This window comes from Anthonomus grandis, chromosome 13, assembly GCF_022605725.1.
Source record: "Anthonomus grandis grandis chromosome 13, icAntGran1.3, whole genome shotgun sequence".
NCBI classification, from domain to species: domain Eukaryota; kingdom Metazoa; phylum Arthropoda; class Insecta; order Coleoptera; family Curculionidae; genus Anthonomus; species Anthonomus grandis.
The window spans coordinates 19,910,391-19,927,783 of NC_065558.1; the positions used below are offsets into that span (position 1 = coordinate 19,910,391).

The window sequence follows — 17,393 nt, forward strand, 5'->3', positions numbered from 1 at the left end:
ATCGTCTTTTTATCCGGCTTTATTTAATCCGTGAGCACTTTTAGTGTTGTGTAACATATCTATGATGAGCATTTTTAATGTCCACAACGTTGCAAGTTATTGAAAATTATTTACATTTTAGAAGTTTGTAACAATGTATTTATTTTCTTTTCTGTATATTTCTATATATACTTTTTATAATTTTTTAAGCTTTATAAATAGGAGCTTTTAGCTGTATATACAATAAAGCTTTTTTGTTTTGATCTGATTTGAAAAATTATTATTGCTGCTTCTTCTAGTATTTTTTTAAGTAATTAAGGAGCTGACATCTTATACTATGGAGAATTTTATAAAGGGGTCTCTCCCATAAAGGAACCCTATTTCATGCTTTATTTAAGGATTTGCGAATCTTCATAATTATTTGAAATATTAAGCTTATATGCTACAAGTTTTAAGAACCAATTTGTCTGTGAGGCAGTCCATATGAATTCCATAGTATGGAACCAGATCCATACTCTAGGTGTGGATGCACAAGGGCACAATACAACATTTTTAAGCAGTTATATGCTCCATGCTCCATGATTATGTCCAATCTAAATTTAAATTCTAATTGTTTATTAACTGACCATTCAGTACCTACTACTACAAAAGAAAATAAATCATAAACTTTATAAATTAAATAACTCATAAGCATAATAATAGATATTTATAAATACCTAACCTGTTGCGATTTATTTTTAAATCCCACCAAAGATGATTTGAAAAATCTAGTTCTATTGGCAATTGATTGGCATCCCTCCATATTCTAGATCAAGAACTAAAAAATCCATAATTTGTTCTACGATATGAAACATGAAAAAGGTCAGCCTATCTAACAAATGAGAACAATTAATTGAACCACGTAATATCTTAGACAAAAGGCATACACCAAGATTTCTTCTGTGGACTTCTAGTTGGGAAGACAAAGCATATATTCTAATTCCAAGTGTCTTCTTGATCAACTTCATTCATGATACAGTTAGCAAGTAATTAATAATAACTTGGTGTTTTACAATAGTTTCTCTTGGTTTTTCTATTTCAAATCAAGCATTCATTAATGGTTGAAATCAAAGAATCATCCTTTTTGTATTTCCAGTTTAAAACACACACTTTGAAATGCCAACACCTCTCCAATTTGCCATTTTTTATTTATCAGTTATGAAGGAACGTTTTTCAGTGATCAGAGAGGGTATGCAGTAATTTTAAGTTATTTCTATGGCTATCTTAGTTTTTTTTAATATTTGCATTAAAGTGTCATTTTACATAACATAACGAAAATACGAGAAATTTTTTTTATTTAAAAATTTGACTCAGAAAAAATCATATGACTCAAACTCAAAGATTATGGCTTTTCTTTTAATATCGTTAAGAACCTATTCTAAAAATGAGAGGAATCGTTTGATTTATTCAGTGAATAAATGTCGAGAATAATGAAAAAATGCAATTCTCATACAAATCTTTATAGTGTATCAAAACTTGAATGTTTCTTGTGGTATGTATCACCGAATGAACATTATGTAGGTATCCCTGTCCACTGTCTGTTGTTATGCATGAGACTATCCACTATCTGATTCCTCTTCTGCCCTCCATGATTTACTCCACGAATCAGTATCTTTCACTTGCACGATGTGCCCCAGATTTGCCTTTTCTTTTGTCTTTTCTCTTGTTTTTCTCTTTAATGATTTCAAAGAGTTCGCGTTCCCTGTTGAGGCGTCTAAGAACTTCCTCATTTGTCCAGGATTTCTTAAGGATTCTGCAGTAGACTCACATCTCAAAAGCCTCCAGTTTCTTAATCGTGCTCATGTTCAATGTCCAACCTTCCATACCATAGAGAAGGACCAACTAAACATAACACATACGAATCTTAGCCCTGAATCAAGGTAAAATTGGAAGCAGGCATATGTCCAGTCTTTGAAAAATTTAGTGCAGAGGTGATTGATTGTTCCCTACCATTATTTCTCTATGCATGCACTCTTTCTACAGGCATTGCATTAAAACTTATGACTTATTTGGAGTCTTATAGCCGATTTAAATATAAACTTATTTGGAGTTTTCAAATGCATTCAGATGGAGATTATCGCAAATTTTGCCTTTTTGGTGATAATTAGGTCCATTAATTTAATCTGTTCTCCTACCACATTGACCAGTTGTTGTAGGTCATATGTTGTCGGCAATCAAGACCATTTTTTGTAAAGCTTCTTGAAAAATTGCTTCTGAATATAAATTAAATAGGAGCGGAGATCTCTAGCACACATCTCTGCCAAACCCTCTCTTAATTTATATGGTGTTGGATATGTCTATATAATTTTATTTGTGTGTTTTGGTTCCAATATAAGTTTTTAATAAAAACATCGGATGTCTTTCAGATCTAGATCAAATTTTTTTGAGGAGCTGCATTAATTTGTGCTGTTTCACGGGATCGACTGCTTTCTTGTATTCTGTGAACCAGAATAACACATCGTTTCTCTTATCATAGCAATTCTGGGCAAGTTCTTGGGTTACAACTATTGCTGCTTAAACCCAAATTGTGTTGCTCATATCTCTTTTACACTTTTTGTATACAGTGGCATTCACGATGAAAGGAACAAATTCATTTAACATTCAGGTATTACTTTCTTCTTTTATTTTTTGGATACAAACCAGATGCCCAAAGTCAATGGTTTGTCATGTCAATGGATGTAACAGACTAATGAAACACATGAATTTAAAACAAAAATTTATTCTAGATTTATTGCAATTAATGTGTAATTTGTTGCCCATTTAATTCAAGGCATCCTTTGCAATGAAAATGGTTTAGGGTGTTAAAACGTGTGTTAGGGTGTTTTGGTTACAGGGTGTCTCAAGTAGAAACTATGATGCCAACATTAATTTTTTATGTGATTTCTAGAAACTAAGTAGACCTTATTATTTTCGAGTAGTTTCCAATTTTAGAAAGTACTTTATAATGGTTTGTCATGTGTTTGTGACTATTATTCTCATATTAGTTTTCATTTCACACATCGTTTTTTAAAATAAAATGTATTTATCTGAAAATGAAAAAAAAGAAGCAAAAAAAAATCATCTCACTTTGCCATCGCCGTCTTCTCAATCGACAATTTCTTGATGCAACTTTTCTTAACTGACGGATTGGACAAAAAGGACCAATTGAGTGGCCCCCAAGGTCACCAAATATAACCCCATTATATATAGATTTTTTCTTATGGGGCTATTTGAAATCCAAAGTTTATGTGAATAGACCAAGTAATGTTGATGACTTAAAGCAAATAATTCGACAAGAAATTAGATTAACTGATCTGCATGTAATTGAAAATGTACAATTCGAACTTCAAAAATGCTTTGAAGTAAATAGATAACAAATCGAACATCAGTTGCAATAAATACTGTAGATGTACATTTTTATTTTTTAATGTCGTATGCGTATCTATTACGGCAAATTTGACAAACCGCTGACTGACGCATATGGTATGATATAATAAAAAGTATTCAGAATATATCGTAGAATTGTAAAATGTTATGATTATATTTTATATAATCCTTATAATCTTTAAAATATTTTTCCACTTGAGGTATCCTGTATAGAAAATTTTTATTGCAAAAAACGCGCAAGTGATAATGCTAATTGACATGTCCGAAAAATAAAATAAGAAAAAAACTGAATTTTAAATGAATTTGTACCATTTATTGTGAATGCACTGTATTCTTTGGCATATTATCTTAAAGAACAATTTTAATGTATGGCTCATCACTAATAAGCCTTTGGTCTATGAAACTTAGTGCTTCCTTGTATATAGGGAAGGTATATTTGGTTTTCCTTGACTTTATGAAAGACTAATGAGAAAATGTTTCTGTGTATCTGCTTATATGTTCTTTTTGTTTTTGAAAACTTTCTACATCATCCCTAAAAAGTTGATGTTTACGAAAAAACATAGATTTCAGATTTAGAAACCTCAAAGCCGAGTGATAAATATGTTTTGTTTTCTAATTCCGGCATTAAACGGTTAAACTTATCTATCAGTCTGTTAAGGCGCCCTTTTACTGCTTTGAGAGGTTTAGCCAGATTTACCTATTAAAGTTGAGACTTAATTGCAAGTGAATGATCCTGGTTAACACCTTAATTGACCGTTATCACCTTAAATTACATTAAAAAATGAATGTAGGAAGATGAATATATTACATGTCATAAAGTATCACATTGTTATGCAAATTTAACGTAAATTAAGTCTACAAATTTATTACATTTAAAAAACAAAATAAGATGGATTTTTCAAGAATATTTTTTTTTGAGTTGGGCTCTTAAGGTGGCCATTAATAAAACAGAAATCTTACAATTTTATAGCCTTATTTAACACCATTCTTTTAAAAATCCATATCATTAAAAAATATTGATTTTGTTTAGAAACCACATAAGCACCTTCTTATCTTATAATAATATTTAAATTAATAGCCATTATCGTTATTATTTATCCCACTGAAGAAATTAATATGATATTGAAAATCTGATACTAAAATATATTCTACTCAAAGTACAAATTTATAATATTAAACTAATGTTGTGCACCAAGATGATAACATTAATTAGCTGTGATAACAATTAGTTCCTAAAAATCAATATTCTCATAATGGCTTGCTGAGTTCACAGGACCTTCCCAGATAACTGTAATACCACTGTTCGTTATTTAGTATAAATAGTGAAACCTGCAAAATAACAATAAATATTTGTTAATTATACATTACTTTCATTATTTTTTTTATCCAATATACATGATATTACTATAATTTATTCGCTCTTGTTTCCACAATTGCTCAATTTATGTAACTAATAAATTAAAAACAACTCTTATTGATCTGCCTTATTCATGATATGGCATTGACCATCTTTGGATAAGTTTTAAGCATGAGGGGCAAAACATAACTGTGGAAGTAGTTTATAGGCCACCAGCAGTGGCATACTCTAAATTAAAATACTTGCATGACTTAATTCCACAAGTGATTTGTACCTGTGACGTCTTTATATGTACAGGAGATTTTAATATTAATATTTTAAATAGCACCACTGTAGAATGTACATTTTTATATAATATTTTTACGACTTTTAATTTGACTCAAATTATTGATAAGCCTACTAGAATAACACTAAATAGTGAATCTCTAATCGACCTCATCTTTGTAAATAATATTAGCCTAGTCAAGGATCATGATGTGATACCCTGTGATCCAATACAGACAGATCATGAGGTTGTATTCTGTACTATAAAATGTGATAAACTGAAGCCGATTAAGACTATGATATATAAAAGAGATTTTACACTGACTAACTCTGAAGAATTTAAATATTATTTAGAGCATCTAGATTGGCGTGAGAAGGCTGATGATGTTAATACTAAAGTAGAAATACTTAATTCTAAACTGTTAGATTTGTTTGATATGTTTTGTCCATTAAAGTTGAGAAAATCTGGAAGTACCAGTCCATCATGGCTAACCCATAATCTAAAAAAAATGATTGAAATGAAACATAAAGCCTTTAAAAAATATATCTCAGTAAAAACTGCTTCTAGTAGAACTTATTATATTGATCTAAAAAATTATGTCAATAAGGCTATAAAATTTGAAAAGAAGGCATATTTTTCCAATGAAATAAATAAATGTAAAGGTTCTAGTACAAATTTTTGGAAAAAAGTTGCTAATTGGAGAATTATTAATAATGAATTTACTCTCATTCCAGGTAGCATTAAAGAACCAAATATAATAAATAATTATTTTATAGATAGTACACCTGCTGCACAGGTTGATCCTGTTCTTTTAAATGATTTTCTCAGCTCATCTATAAATTCTGATCCATTTACATTTAGACTTGTAACAGAACTTGAGGTGCTTGGGGCCTTGAACAGTGTTGGGAGCGGTGCGGTTGGGATAGACGGAGTTTCTATACGCATGTTAAAATCTTGTATTTCGACGTGTCTAGGTCCTCTTGTTAATATTATAAACTCGTCTTTTATGGCTGGCGTTGTTCCTGATATCTGGAAAAGGGCTCTCATAATGCCTGTTCCTAAAGTATCCAGCCCAACTTCTGTGGGTGAATTACGGCCAATTAGTATTCTGCCAACTCCATCCAAAATAATGGAAAAAATTGTAAAAACCCAAATACTAGATTATCTTCTTCCTAAATGTATAATACCTAAATATCAGTCGGGATTTAGGGCTAACCACAGTTGTGCCACGGCCTTGTTGAAAATAACTATTGATATCGCAAGGTCCTTTGATAATGGTCACTGTTGCCCAACAGTGCTCATTGACATGACCAAAGCTTTTGATACGTTAAACACTGATAAGGCTAATGGATGGTTTGGCAGCTATCTGGGAAATAGGGAACAGGCAGTAAGAATTACAGATGCTGAGGGAGCAGTCAGCATTTCAAGCTGGAGGGTTGTGGGCAGGGGTGTGCCTCAGGGCTCTATCCTGGGGCCACTTTTATTTACACTTTTTTACATCAGATTTGATTCAACACATAAAACACTGTAAATACCATATGTATGCAGACGATTTACAAATCTATAGTTCAACCCCGGCTAATGAGTTGTCCACTGCTTTAACCTTCATTAATGATGACTTGGAGCGTCTCTCTCTTTGGGCTAGTCAAAACTCCTTATTTATTAATTCCAAAAAAAAACATAGGCTATATTGTTTTCTTAAAATGAGATAAACTTAGAAACTGCGACAGCTGTAAAACTTAAAATTAACGATTCTGAAATTAATTGGACTAATCAAGTAAAAAACCTTGGTCTGCACATGGATTGCAAGTTGCAATTTGATGCTCATGTAACTCATGTTTGGCAAAAATCATATCACAAACTCAAAATTCTGTATGAATTCAAAAATGTCTTATCCCTAATTAGTAAAAAAATTCTTACTGAAAGCCTAGTACTTAGTATACCTGCCTACCTTGATATTGTATACGGTCCATTCCTAACTGAAATTAACAAATATAAAATTCAAAAAATACAAAATTCATGTGTGCGGTTTACTAAAGATCTTTCACGCAGGGATCATGTTAGTCAGCATATTTCAGAAATTTATACTTTAAATATGGCAGAGAGAAGATTTGCAAATATTAGCAGTCTAGTATATAAAGTAAAAAATCTCAAAGAGCCTGCTTATTTGTCGGAGTTTTTGATGGGCCGTGGAGATGCCCATTCAGTAGATATTTGCCATAAACATATTTTTTCTATTCCTCAGCATCGCACTGAATTTTTTAAATCTTGTTTTGCCTACACAGGGATCTATACTTATAATATCTTGCCTGTGAGTTTTAAGGAAGTAAGTCACACTACTTTTAAGCATAAAGTTAAGGACTATATAAGGGAGAGACTATATAAGGGAGAGCAATATATCGAATAATTTATTGTAACACATAATTATTTTACTGAATATATACATATGTATGAATAAATAGGTAGGAATATTAGCAGTCTTAGTTTTAGGTTTAGATATTTAAGCACGGTGGTTATTAAAATACGCGTAGCGGTACTTTCCACCTTTGTATGGTATTCTTATTTTATGTCATACAATAAAGTTTATTTTATTTTATTTTTGGGTTAATTTGTCATCTTTCACCATTTTTTTAGATTGAACTTGGTGACGGTTTACCTAATCTTATGTGTGAGATGTGCTGCCAAAGCTTGAAAAACGCTTATGACTTTAAAAGACAATGTGAAGCAGTTGACCATAGTCTAAGGGAATACTGCAAAAATATGAAAGTTAATGCTATAAAACAAGAGCTACAAAATACAGATTTCATGGAATCCCTCAACACCTTAAGCAATTTGTTAGTTGATGATACTACTTCGAATGCTCCTAATAATCCAACCCAACCCCAAACCAAAGAGGCAACAAAAACTGTAACTGAGACTCAAACTGATACTACATCTACTGCATCTGCAGAAAATGAAGGCAAGCCTAACATTCATCCAGAGACTGACTACATTCAGTTTTTGGACAACAATCAGATGCTTCTTACATGTAGGGAATGTACAAAAATGTTTACTACTTTAGAGGGGCTAAGGTAGTCTTGTTTTAAGGCATATTGATTTGTTAATGTTAACAAAATTCTGTTTTAGATCGCATAAACGTGCGCACGCAGGTAATACTTTCAAATGTAAACAATGTGATAAAGAATATACGAGGAAGAACCATTTGGAACGTCATGAGGCCTCTCATGGCAAGAAGAAAGTTCATGTGTGCAAAATTTGCAGCAAAACGTTAACCCGAATGGAGCACTTAAAGCGGCATCTTGTAACCCACTTAAGAGAAAAACCTTTTCAGTGTAAAACTTGCAATAGAGGATTCAATAGGATTGAGCATTTGCATAATCACAGCCCTAGGTGTAAAGGTAAGAATAAAATTTATAAACATTTAAGAAAAGCTTTACATGATTTCTATTTTAGGTGAAGTAGTTCATGTTTGTCCAGTTTGTAATAAAGCTTTTACCAGGGAAGACAGTCTGGAAGTTCACAAGCAACAGCATGATAAAGCGTTATTGTCTTTACCTACTATAGACAATTTGGATAATATTGAACAACATTACTTTGAGGTAAGGTCTGATTCAAACAAGTTACTGGAAATTGTAAAGGTAAATTTTAGGTTGATTATGATGCCAGCGTGAACTTCTCAGACAATTCGGACCTCGAGGATTGTTTTGAGCCGCAAGTAGAAGTCACCGAAAGTGCTGGAGATGCAAAACTAGAAGAAGCGAAAGACGTAGGAGTAGTAGAAATCAATGGTAATTAAAAAAAAATACATTGCAAGAGCAAACTTAATTAATGATTAATTTTAGAGGAAAAACTTCAGGACACTGGTTTTTCTGACTCCCAAGCAGAAGACGTCGAAGAAGAGTGCATAGAAATTCGGCAAGAAATGGATGAAGACGATGAGGAAGAAGATGATGAAAAACCCTTAGCGACGTTAGCTGGAATAGTGAAAGCCGAAAGTAATGACAACAAAATTTTGTTGCTGGTAGAAGAAAATGAACGCGGCGATTATAATGATACCACCATTATGGATGTTGCGAGGGAGACTGAAGTAGAAAATGAGGATTTAGGTGGAGATGGAATACCTGTTGAGGCTGCCATTGATAGTGGGGAGTTTGACAACTTTGAAAGCTATGACCAGGAAAATGGTAAGTGTAAAAAGTTTTCAGTAGATCTTGGTAGTATATTACAGGAAAAAAGAAATGGTGAAATTTATATTTGACATTGGCTTTTTTTTAAGGATATTCTAACTTTGGGCTTTAAATGGATTTTGTAGTGTTATGGTCTGGCTTGTTTAGTATGTTTCATTTAATATACATGGTGTTCATTGCTAAATATTGAAACGGGAAAAACTTGTAGTACGGGGGAACGTTCATTGAGTTAGAGGGGCTACTTTTTTTAAATTAGGTTGGTTAATACAGGGTGTCTCACAAAAGTGTGGTACATAATTTGTTTTTTTTTTTTTTAATTGAACCAGCTATTTTTTTTTCGAAAATGGGAGTCTCATTTGAGTCTTTAACCCTAAAACTGTTTTGCCCTAAAATGGGATGTTGCCTAGTTATTAACAATTTAAAGAAATTTTCACGAAAATCCATGTATCACTAAAATTTTAATATTTACCACCGACGTTTTTTATCCTTTTGAAAAATCTACATATGTAGAGTCCTTGGCTAAGTTCATTTTATCTTTCGAAATTTCAAAATTTATTATTTTTTATACTGAGCAAGGAAAATCGTTACTGAAATGATGATATTTTCAATTCAATATTGCGCTATTTTTTTTTTAAATGGAACACTCTGTATATGGTAACGCGTTTTGATAGAGCATCCTTTTATCTTCATTTTGGTACCAACTAGGGTTTCCAGACCGGGGTCCCGAAATCCCGGGACATTTTTAATCCCGAAAATCCCAGGATTGCTGTATGTCTCGAAAATCCCGATTTTTTGTAACATAAAATTTTAAACTGTTATGTTGAAAAACGTATTTTTTATTCCCTCCATCGACGTTTTATTTAATTTCAGAGGTTATTTACGTTTCTTTTATGGCACAAACGGGGATTAACCTATCTCCGAACGGGGAATCCCCTATTTGCCGGTCAGCGTCAATCGTTGTTTACTTTGTCGTTTTTGTTTCATTTAATACTTAAATGTGCGTCGGACAGTGTGGTTATGTGTGGAGATATAGCGCTGATATTCAATTATTGTATTTAAGACGATAAATACGTTTTGTGGACGTTTACAAAGGTGCTAAGCTAACGAATAAGATTTATTAACATGTAAATTAGTTGGTGTTACCACCAAATAAGCAGCTTCATTTGACCACAAAGCACGATATCTATTTTATTGTCAAAAAAGTCCATAAAGTAGTTAAGATGTTTCGCCGTTCCTCTACCAAAAATCCAAACTTATGTGAAGGAAAAGCATGGAAAAGGACTTTCCCTTATATTAGACTGTAAAACAAGATGGAGTAGCCTTGTTGACATGTTGGAACGTTTTGTTTTGTTAAAAGACTGTGTTCAAAAGAGTTTAATTGATCTTGCCATCTCGATTAGTATAAACGACAGAGAATTTCAAATAATGAGAGATATAGTACAATGTCTTGAGCCTGTTAAATTAACGGTGGAAGGCATTTGTAGAAAAGATGCTAACCTATGTACGGCCGATGTAAGTTTTAGATTTTTGTTTGATGAACTTAAAAAACTAAATACTTCACTTAACGGAGAATTTCATAAAACGCTTAAGCATCGCATAAGTGAACGACGAACTACAATGTCTGGCGTCATCTCATATCTTCAGAATCCTAGCACATATTTTGAAAGCCATTTATTTGAAGATCCAAATTCTGAAACAATAGCTCAATTTATCAAATGTATAAATGAGAATTTAAAAAAAAATATGATTCCTGATTCACAATCTGATGATGACGAAGACGTGCCTCTGTCTAAAATAAGAAAAAAACCTATTGAAATGTTAACCCTAAAACAAAACTTCAAGAGGCAATAGGTTCTGTATCTGTAACTACAAAACCTAATTTTCAAAGACTGGAAAATTCCAAAGTACGCCTAAACACTATTAACGTAATTAAAAAAGAAATGTCACTTTACGAGAATGCAGGATTAAGAGGTTTATATTTGCAACAGTGTTATGAATATTTATTGACAGTACCGCCAACAAGTGTCGAAGCTGAAAGAGCCTTTTCTTCGGCGGTCACATTTGCGACTAAACTTAGATCTCGTTTAAGTGATTTATCTTTAGATACCTTAGTGTTTTTAAGAGCATATTTTATTTTTTATAAACAAAACTAACTGTTTAACTTAAAAGTTATTTTGTATTTTTTTTTTTGAAGGATGTGTTTCTGTCTCAAGTTTGTTTTTAGACTTTTTAGTTAGGTTGTTAGGTACCTAGGTATGTAATATGTAATACGTAATGTACAAATGTACTGAAAATGTTTTTAGTTCTGAATTTTTCAATAATTTGTTTTCAGTTAACTGCATTTTTATTTGCTCGAGATACTGTTATTACTGTTAAATATTTTATTCAAAATATAATTAGCATCGGTCCCGGGATCCCGGGATTTCAAAACGGGATCCCGATCTCGAAAACTGGAATTTGTAGTACCAACACGGTTGCCTTTATCCTTAGAACATTGAATGCCTAGAATAAGCCTAGCTATAAACGATAGGCGAGGTGTTTGAGTTCAACATCTCTCAGACAATGATGTCAAATCGATTTTTCAATTTTCTATACAATATACAGGGTCCTGCAGCAGTGCGTCGGTCTTTCATAAAGCCTAAAAAAAAATGTTAACATTTTCTAACCTCTTTTTCACCTCATTTTTAAAATTTTTTTTTGGGACGTGATAGCGCATTTTTGGAAAATATTTTGAAATGTACTGGGTCCTTCAGAAAAGTATGGCGATATAAGCGGCATTTTTAAAAAATGAAGTTCCATTCTTTTTATTTAATTTTTGGGACTGCTTTAGGCTACTTAGTATATGCGCTAAATATGGCTACTTTGTCATGCGCAGTTTAACTGCAATTTTTTTTTTGCGAAAAAATATAAGTTTATAAACTTATAAATAATAAAAATAACTAAAAAATATAAGTTTATAAACAGTAAGTGTGAATTTATTTTATTAAGTGCTCAAAATGTGCTTCGTTATTCTTGAAACAATAATGAAGTCTGTTTTGAAATTCCTCACGAACATTGGCAAGTATTTGTCTGCTAATATCTCTATATTCGCGAGTAATTCAATCCTTTAAATCATTAATATTTTCAGATAGGGTTTTATAAACTTTGCTTTTTATATACTCCCAAAGGAAAAAATGTAGTGATTTTAAGTAACGCCTGCCAATTCACATTCCTGGAAACTGTTCATTAAGCCTTTCTTGAATTGTCAAAGCGTAGTGCAGGAAAGCTTCATCTTGTTGGAAATACAAATTATTTTCGTTTAGTATCCTAACACTATTTTCATCCACTTGGTTTTCTAAAGATTGGACGATTGAAGGATATATTATTTTTTAGTATTTTCGAGGAGGATTTTTTGGACTCAATGAACTGTTTATTACCATACATTTTTTGGACTTAAAAGTAAGATGGAAAATTGTTTGTCATTTAAAATAATGTGTGACGCTATGAGATAACCATTTATGGACGGATTATGGAGTATAAAAGCTACATTATTTTACTTTGTTTTCCTCAGTGCTTAGAGCTTGTTTTCGGAGTTGAATTTGTCGTTAACTTTTTTTTGTTGGTTCTCTCATTTTACTCTTTAAACACTTACTGTCTGGAAAAGTCTGAGAAATCATTTAGAAGAATCCGCTTAAGGATTGTGGTTGGTTGTTTATCTTGAATCCTTCTGAAATAGTTACAAATCTGGTATTTTTAATATGGGGAGAAATGCCATGTATTGAGCTTACCATTTTTTAGGTTGCGCTCTTTTAGTTCTCGTTTAATTACATTGAGTTCCTTTTTATTTTTCGCAAATAAATCATGGTTTTCCGTGAATTGTTGTTCTGCGGAGTATAGCCAGCCATTTTCGTTGTTTTTTTATGTAAGAGATTTAATACCAGTATTCTTTGTATATTAGACAAGTTTTATGTTAACAGTCTAAAGTAGTATTACACTTATGTAATAATAATGTGTTTATTTAGCATATAAGTGCTACAAAGGTATTACATTTTTAGTTAAATCTAATTTAATTTAATATTATATTACTTACAAAGAGAGAAAAAAAATGATAATTCAAGAAAATGAAGAATAAGTTTTGAACGCTGGTGAAAAATGGTTCTTTTTTTGTGAGGTGTGCGTCAAGTGCAATACGCAACAGTCATGAACATAAAAAACATTTAATCTAAAATCTACAAATCTACAGTAGATCTAAAATTAAAAAATAAATAATACTTAAATATAATAAAATGATGTTATTACAGTAAAAATAAAATAAAGTACGACTAAAGTTAAGGTTAAAATAACAGATTTGTTAGTAAAGATAAAAATTAAAAACTAAGATTAAAACATAAAAATGATATATAAATAAAATATTAACTTGTTAACATGTTAATGTTAACTTAAGCTTAAAAAAGTAAATAAATAAAGTTTAAAATTAAAACTTATGCTAGGTTAAAATTGTAAAATGACAACAATACTAAAATGTAAAAGACAAACACACTATTCTTTACTTAAAATAAACCTTAAAGGAATATTGTTAAAACTTAAACTCCAATAAGCCTCTATGTAGGATCGAATTGAGCAATTGGGACCTTTTATACCTTTTTGTTAAGATAAAATCATCACGGTTATTACACGGGTGTTATACGTATGTACATCTCCAAAAACCCTCAGGCAACATTTGATGTTTTAGTTTAAAAATAAACAAATAGACATTGAACTTAATCTGTTGGGAGATAGAAAACATATCTAAAACACTTAACATCGACATAACTGGAGTATAATGATTACATTTAAGAATCTGCCTCATTGCTTTATTTTAAAGTCTCTTCAGTCGATCAATCCTATATTGCAGCAGGTTAAACAGTAAAGTGGAACAATACTGCAAATGAGGAAGAGCAATCACATTGTACAGCATTAAATTAGTACACACTGATAGTGTTTTTCCCACTCTTGCTCAAAAAACCAACTTTCTTAGAAAATTTAAATTCGCATCTAAAATTGTGCCCAAGTATTTTATTTCAGCTGCATAAGCAATCCTCTCCCCATTTACAGCAATCCTTATGCCATTGATGTCTATAGAACTTAGTCGAAATTTTTTTCCAAATATACAAAATTTTGACTTACTCGTATTTAAGCTTATTTTGTTCTCACAGAGCCAGTTAAATATGTTGCTTAGCTCATTGTTTAAGTCTATTTGCATTTTTTGTATGTCCCTGCTTACCATATAAAGCATAGTGTCATCCGCAAACAAGACGACACTAGATTTCCGGGTTACCCCTACCATACCATCATTAATATACAGGGTGACCCACCGAAAACGTACCGCAAGGCATTACAGGATGGGAAAAAACTTTTCGGCAAAATCCAAAAATACGTCAAGTATGTTTGTCAGGGGGACAACTTTTGACATAAAAACCATTTTAAAAAACTCAATCCCTCAAGCGGGGTTTACATCCCCTAATTTTTTTCAAATGGGACGGGAGGTCAAGTGATACCTCCTTAAAAAGGTCATGCCGTTCCCTATACAATGCTACTTAGTTTTTAAACATCGAGTCACTAATTCAAGAGATATGCGCCCTTGAAAGTTGAACAATAATGTGTGATATCATTAAAATTTATTGAGAGAGTGAGACTGAACCCAGAGTGAACATAGAACACATCTTTAAGTCAAAACGCTAATTTAATCATTTCAAGTAAACAAACGATAATTATACGAGTATTTTTAAAAACAATGAAAATAATTTTAAACGGCTTCCTGAGAAAGATCTCTCTGGGAAAATTGTTCGGGAATTGGTTGCAAAGTTTCGCGAAACAGGTTCAGTTCATAACAAAAAGAGGAATATTGAAAATGCAGGGTTTCATGAAGCTATGGAGATTGCAGTATTGGGGGAAGTTGCAATGGATAGTACGTTAAGTCCAAGACAATTGGCCATTGCAACGGGTGTATCTCGAATAAGTGTCCAAAGGGTATTGAAGAAATACAAGTTCCATCCCTATTAGCTAAAATTCGCTTAGTGCAAGAATTGAATGAAGACAACTTTGATCGTCGCTTGCAGTTTTGTGAAGTCATGAGTGAGCGAGCGTTAAACAATGATAATTTCATATTTAGTGTGTGTTTTTCGGACGAGTGTTCTTTCTTCCTAAATGGTTTAGTGAATCGCCACAATTGCCGTTATTGGGCTAACAGCAATCCAAGGATTTTCCACGAAACACCCACGCCCCCAGAAGTGAAATGTATGGGCTGGTATTTTTGGAAATTCTATTGTGGGGCCCTTTTTTCCTCCCTGGAAATTTAACAGGCGATATGTATTTAGATTTGTTACAAAATGCTATCGACCCAGCTTTAACAAATATCATAGAAGAGGACCGCGCATACAACGAACAGGAATTGATTTTCCAACAAGACCTCCACATTTCTCACTAAATGTACGCAACTATTTAAATGACAGATGTCCAGGACGCTGGATAGGACGAAGGAGCGGAATTGAGTGACCACCTCGGTCACCCGACTTGAGTCCTTTAGATTTTTTCTTGTGGGGACACATAAAATCCGTAGTTTACAAAACTCCACCTGCTTGATTAAAAGAGTTGCGAAGAATAATTATTATCGAATGTCGCGAAGTGACACCGCAAATGCTTCTAAACTTTCGGCAACGGTTTGAAGATAATTTGTATCACTGTATGAACGTTGGTGGACAGCACTTTGAGCATTTTTCGTCACACATTATTGTTCAAGGGCGCATATCTCTTGAATGAGTGACTCGATTTTTAAAAACTAAGTAGCGTTGTATAGGGAACGGCATGACCTTTTTAAGGAGGTATCACTTGACCTCCCGTTCCATTTAAAAAAAATTAGGGGATGTTCCCCCGCCTGAGGGGTTGAGTTTTTTAAAATGGCTTTTATGTCAAAAGTTGTCCCCCTGACAAACATGCTTGACGTATTTTTCGATTTTGCCGAAAAGTTTTTTCCCATCCTGTAATGCCTTGCGGTACGTTTTCGATAGGCCACTCTGTATAATAAAAATAGCAAGGGACCCAAAAACACAACACAAACCGAAACACAACTCTTATACACAACACGTTGCACTCTATTACATAAATCAGACTTAAAGCAGTGAAGAACTAGTACGTCTATACATTAAACATTGAATAATATAAGATTTTAATCGCCTTTTTTTCAGCTGACAGTTCTCAAGAAAGTTCAGACGAAGAATATAAACCTCCAGTTCAAACGTCTCCGAATGGTAAGAGGCGAGGTAGGCCTAGAATTCACCCTCCTAAACCTAAAGGGACTGGAAAAAGAGGCAGACCAGTGGGTATGTGTTAATGCAGATTCCTTAATTAGTCCAATATAATAACGTTATTCCTACTTGTTTTATTTATTAGGAAGTAAAGGTATTAAAAAGAAACCAAAAGTCGTTGAAGAAGAAGAGATCGGAGAATTTCCTTGTCCTTTGTGCTTGGAATTCTTCGATAGAATCAGTCAGTTGGATAAGCACGCGAAAGAAGTGCATCCTGGTCTTAAGGTAAGACATTATGGGTTCATTAAGTCTAATTTTGTTTTGTTTATTTGGTTAAGAAGCCTTCACATAAAATCTTTAAAAAGAAATTGATAGTTCTTTAATATTACGAGTATACATGTTTGCCTTACTACTATTATAAAATATTTTAAGGATTATGTTGTGATAATCAAGATGTATGATTTAAAACTTCATTAATATATTGATTTCCTAAGATTTATCTCTTGTTACAAGTCACAAATATAGCTAGTTGAAATTCTGAAGATTACGCATGAATGCGTAGAAAGTGAACCTTTATAAACCCTGGGAAGTAAATACTTTATGCACGGTAGTAGAAAAAATAAATAAAACTTCACAAGCCTTTTTACACGATAGTTTATTACCAATAAGTTTAAATTTTTGCCGACATTTCGGTGTTGTGGTTTCCACCATCCTCAGGGCTTTGTGATAACTAGGTCAATATTTTTGACGTATGTATAAAATACAGAAAACTTCAATTTGTTGTATTGGTTGTACCGTTAACATCAGAGTTACATACCCATATTTTAAGAGAAAAGAGACACAAGTCATAACAAAAAAATCATCGCTTCATTTTTGGTATTGATAAAACATTTAACAACAGGAGTGAGTCAAGTGATAATCTTTTTTTAAAGGTCTTT

At 32.4% G+C, this 17,393-nt stretch overlaps 1 protein-coding gene across 1 annotated transcript in view; it reads left to right on the forward strand.

Moving 5' to 3' along the window:
* The window catches only part of LOC126743474 (zinc finger protein 652-B-like), a 71,154-nt gene that overhangs the window by 7,594 nt on the left and 46,167 nt on the right, over positions 1–17,393 (forward strand). The window contains exons 2-8 of the mRNA XM_050450570.1: positions 7,641–8,077; positions 8,133–8,404; positions 8,460–8,605; positions 8,656–8,794; positions 8,849–9,190; positions 16,396–16,530; positions 16,601–16,740. Coding sequence (XP_050306527.1) covers positions 7,641–8,077; positions 8,133–8,404; positions 8,460–8,605; positions 8,656–8,794; positions 8,849–9,190; positions 16,396–16,530; positions 16,601–16,740 — 1,611 coding nt within the window. The remainder of the gene's footprint in view (positions 1–7,640; positions 8,078–8,132; positions 8,405–8,459; positions 8,606–8,655; positions 8,795–8,848; positions 9,191–16,395; positions 16,531–16,600; positions 16,741–17,393) is intronic.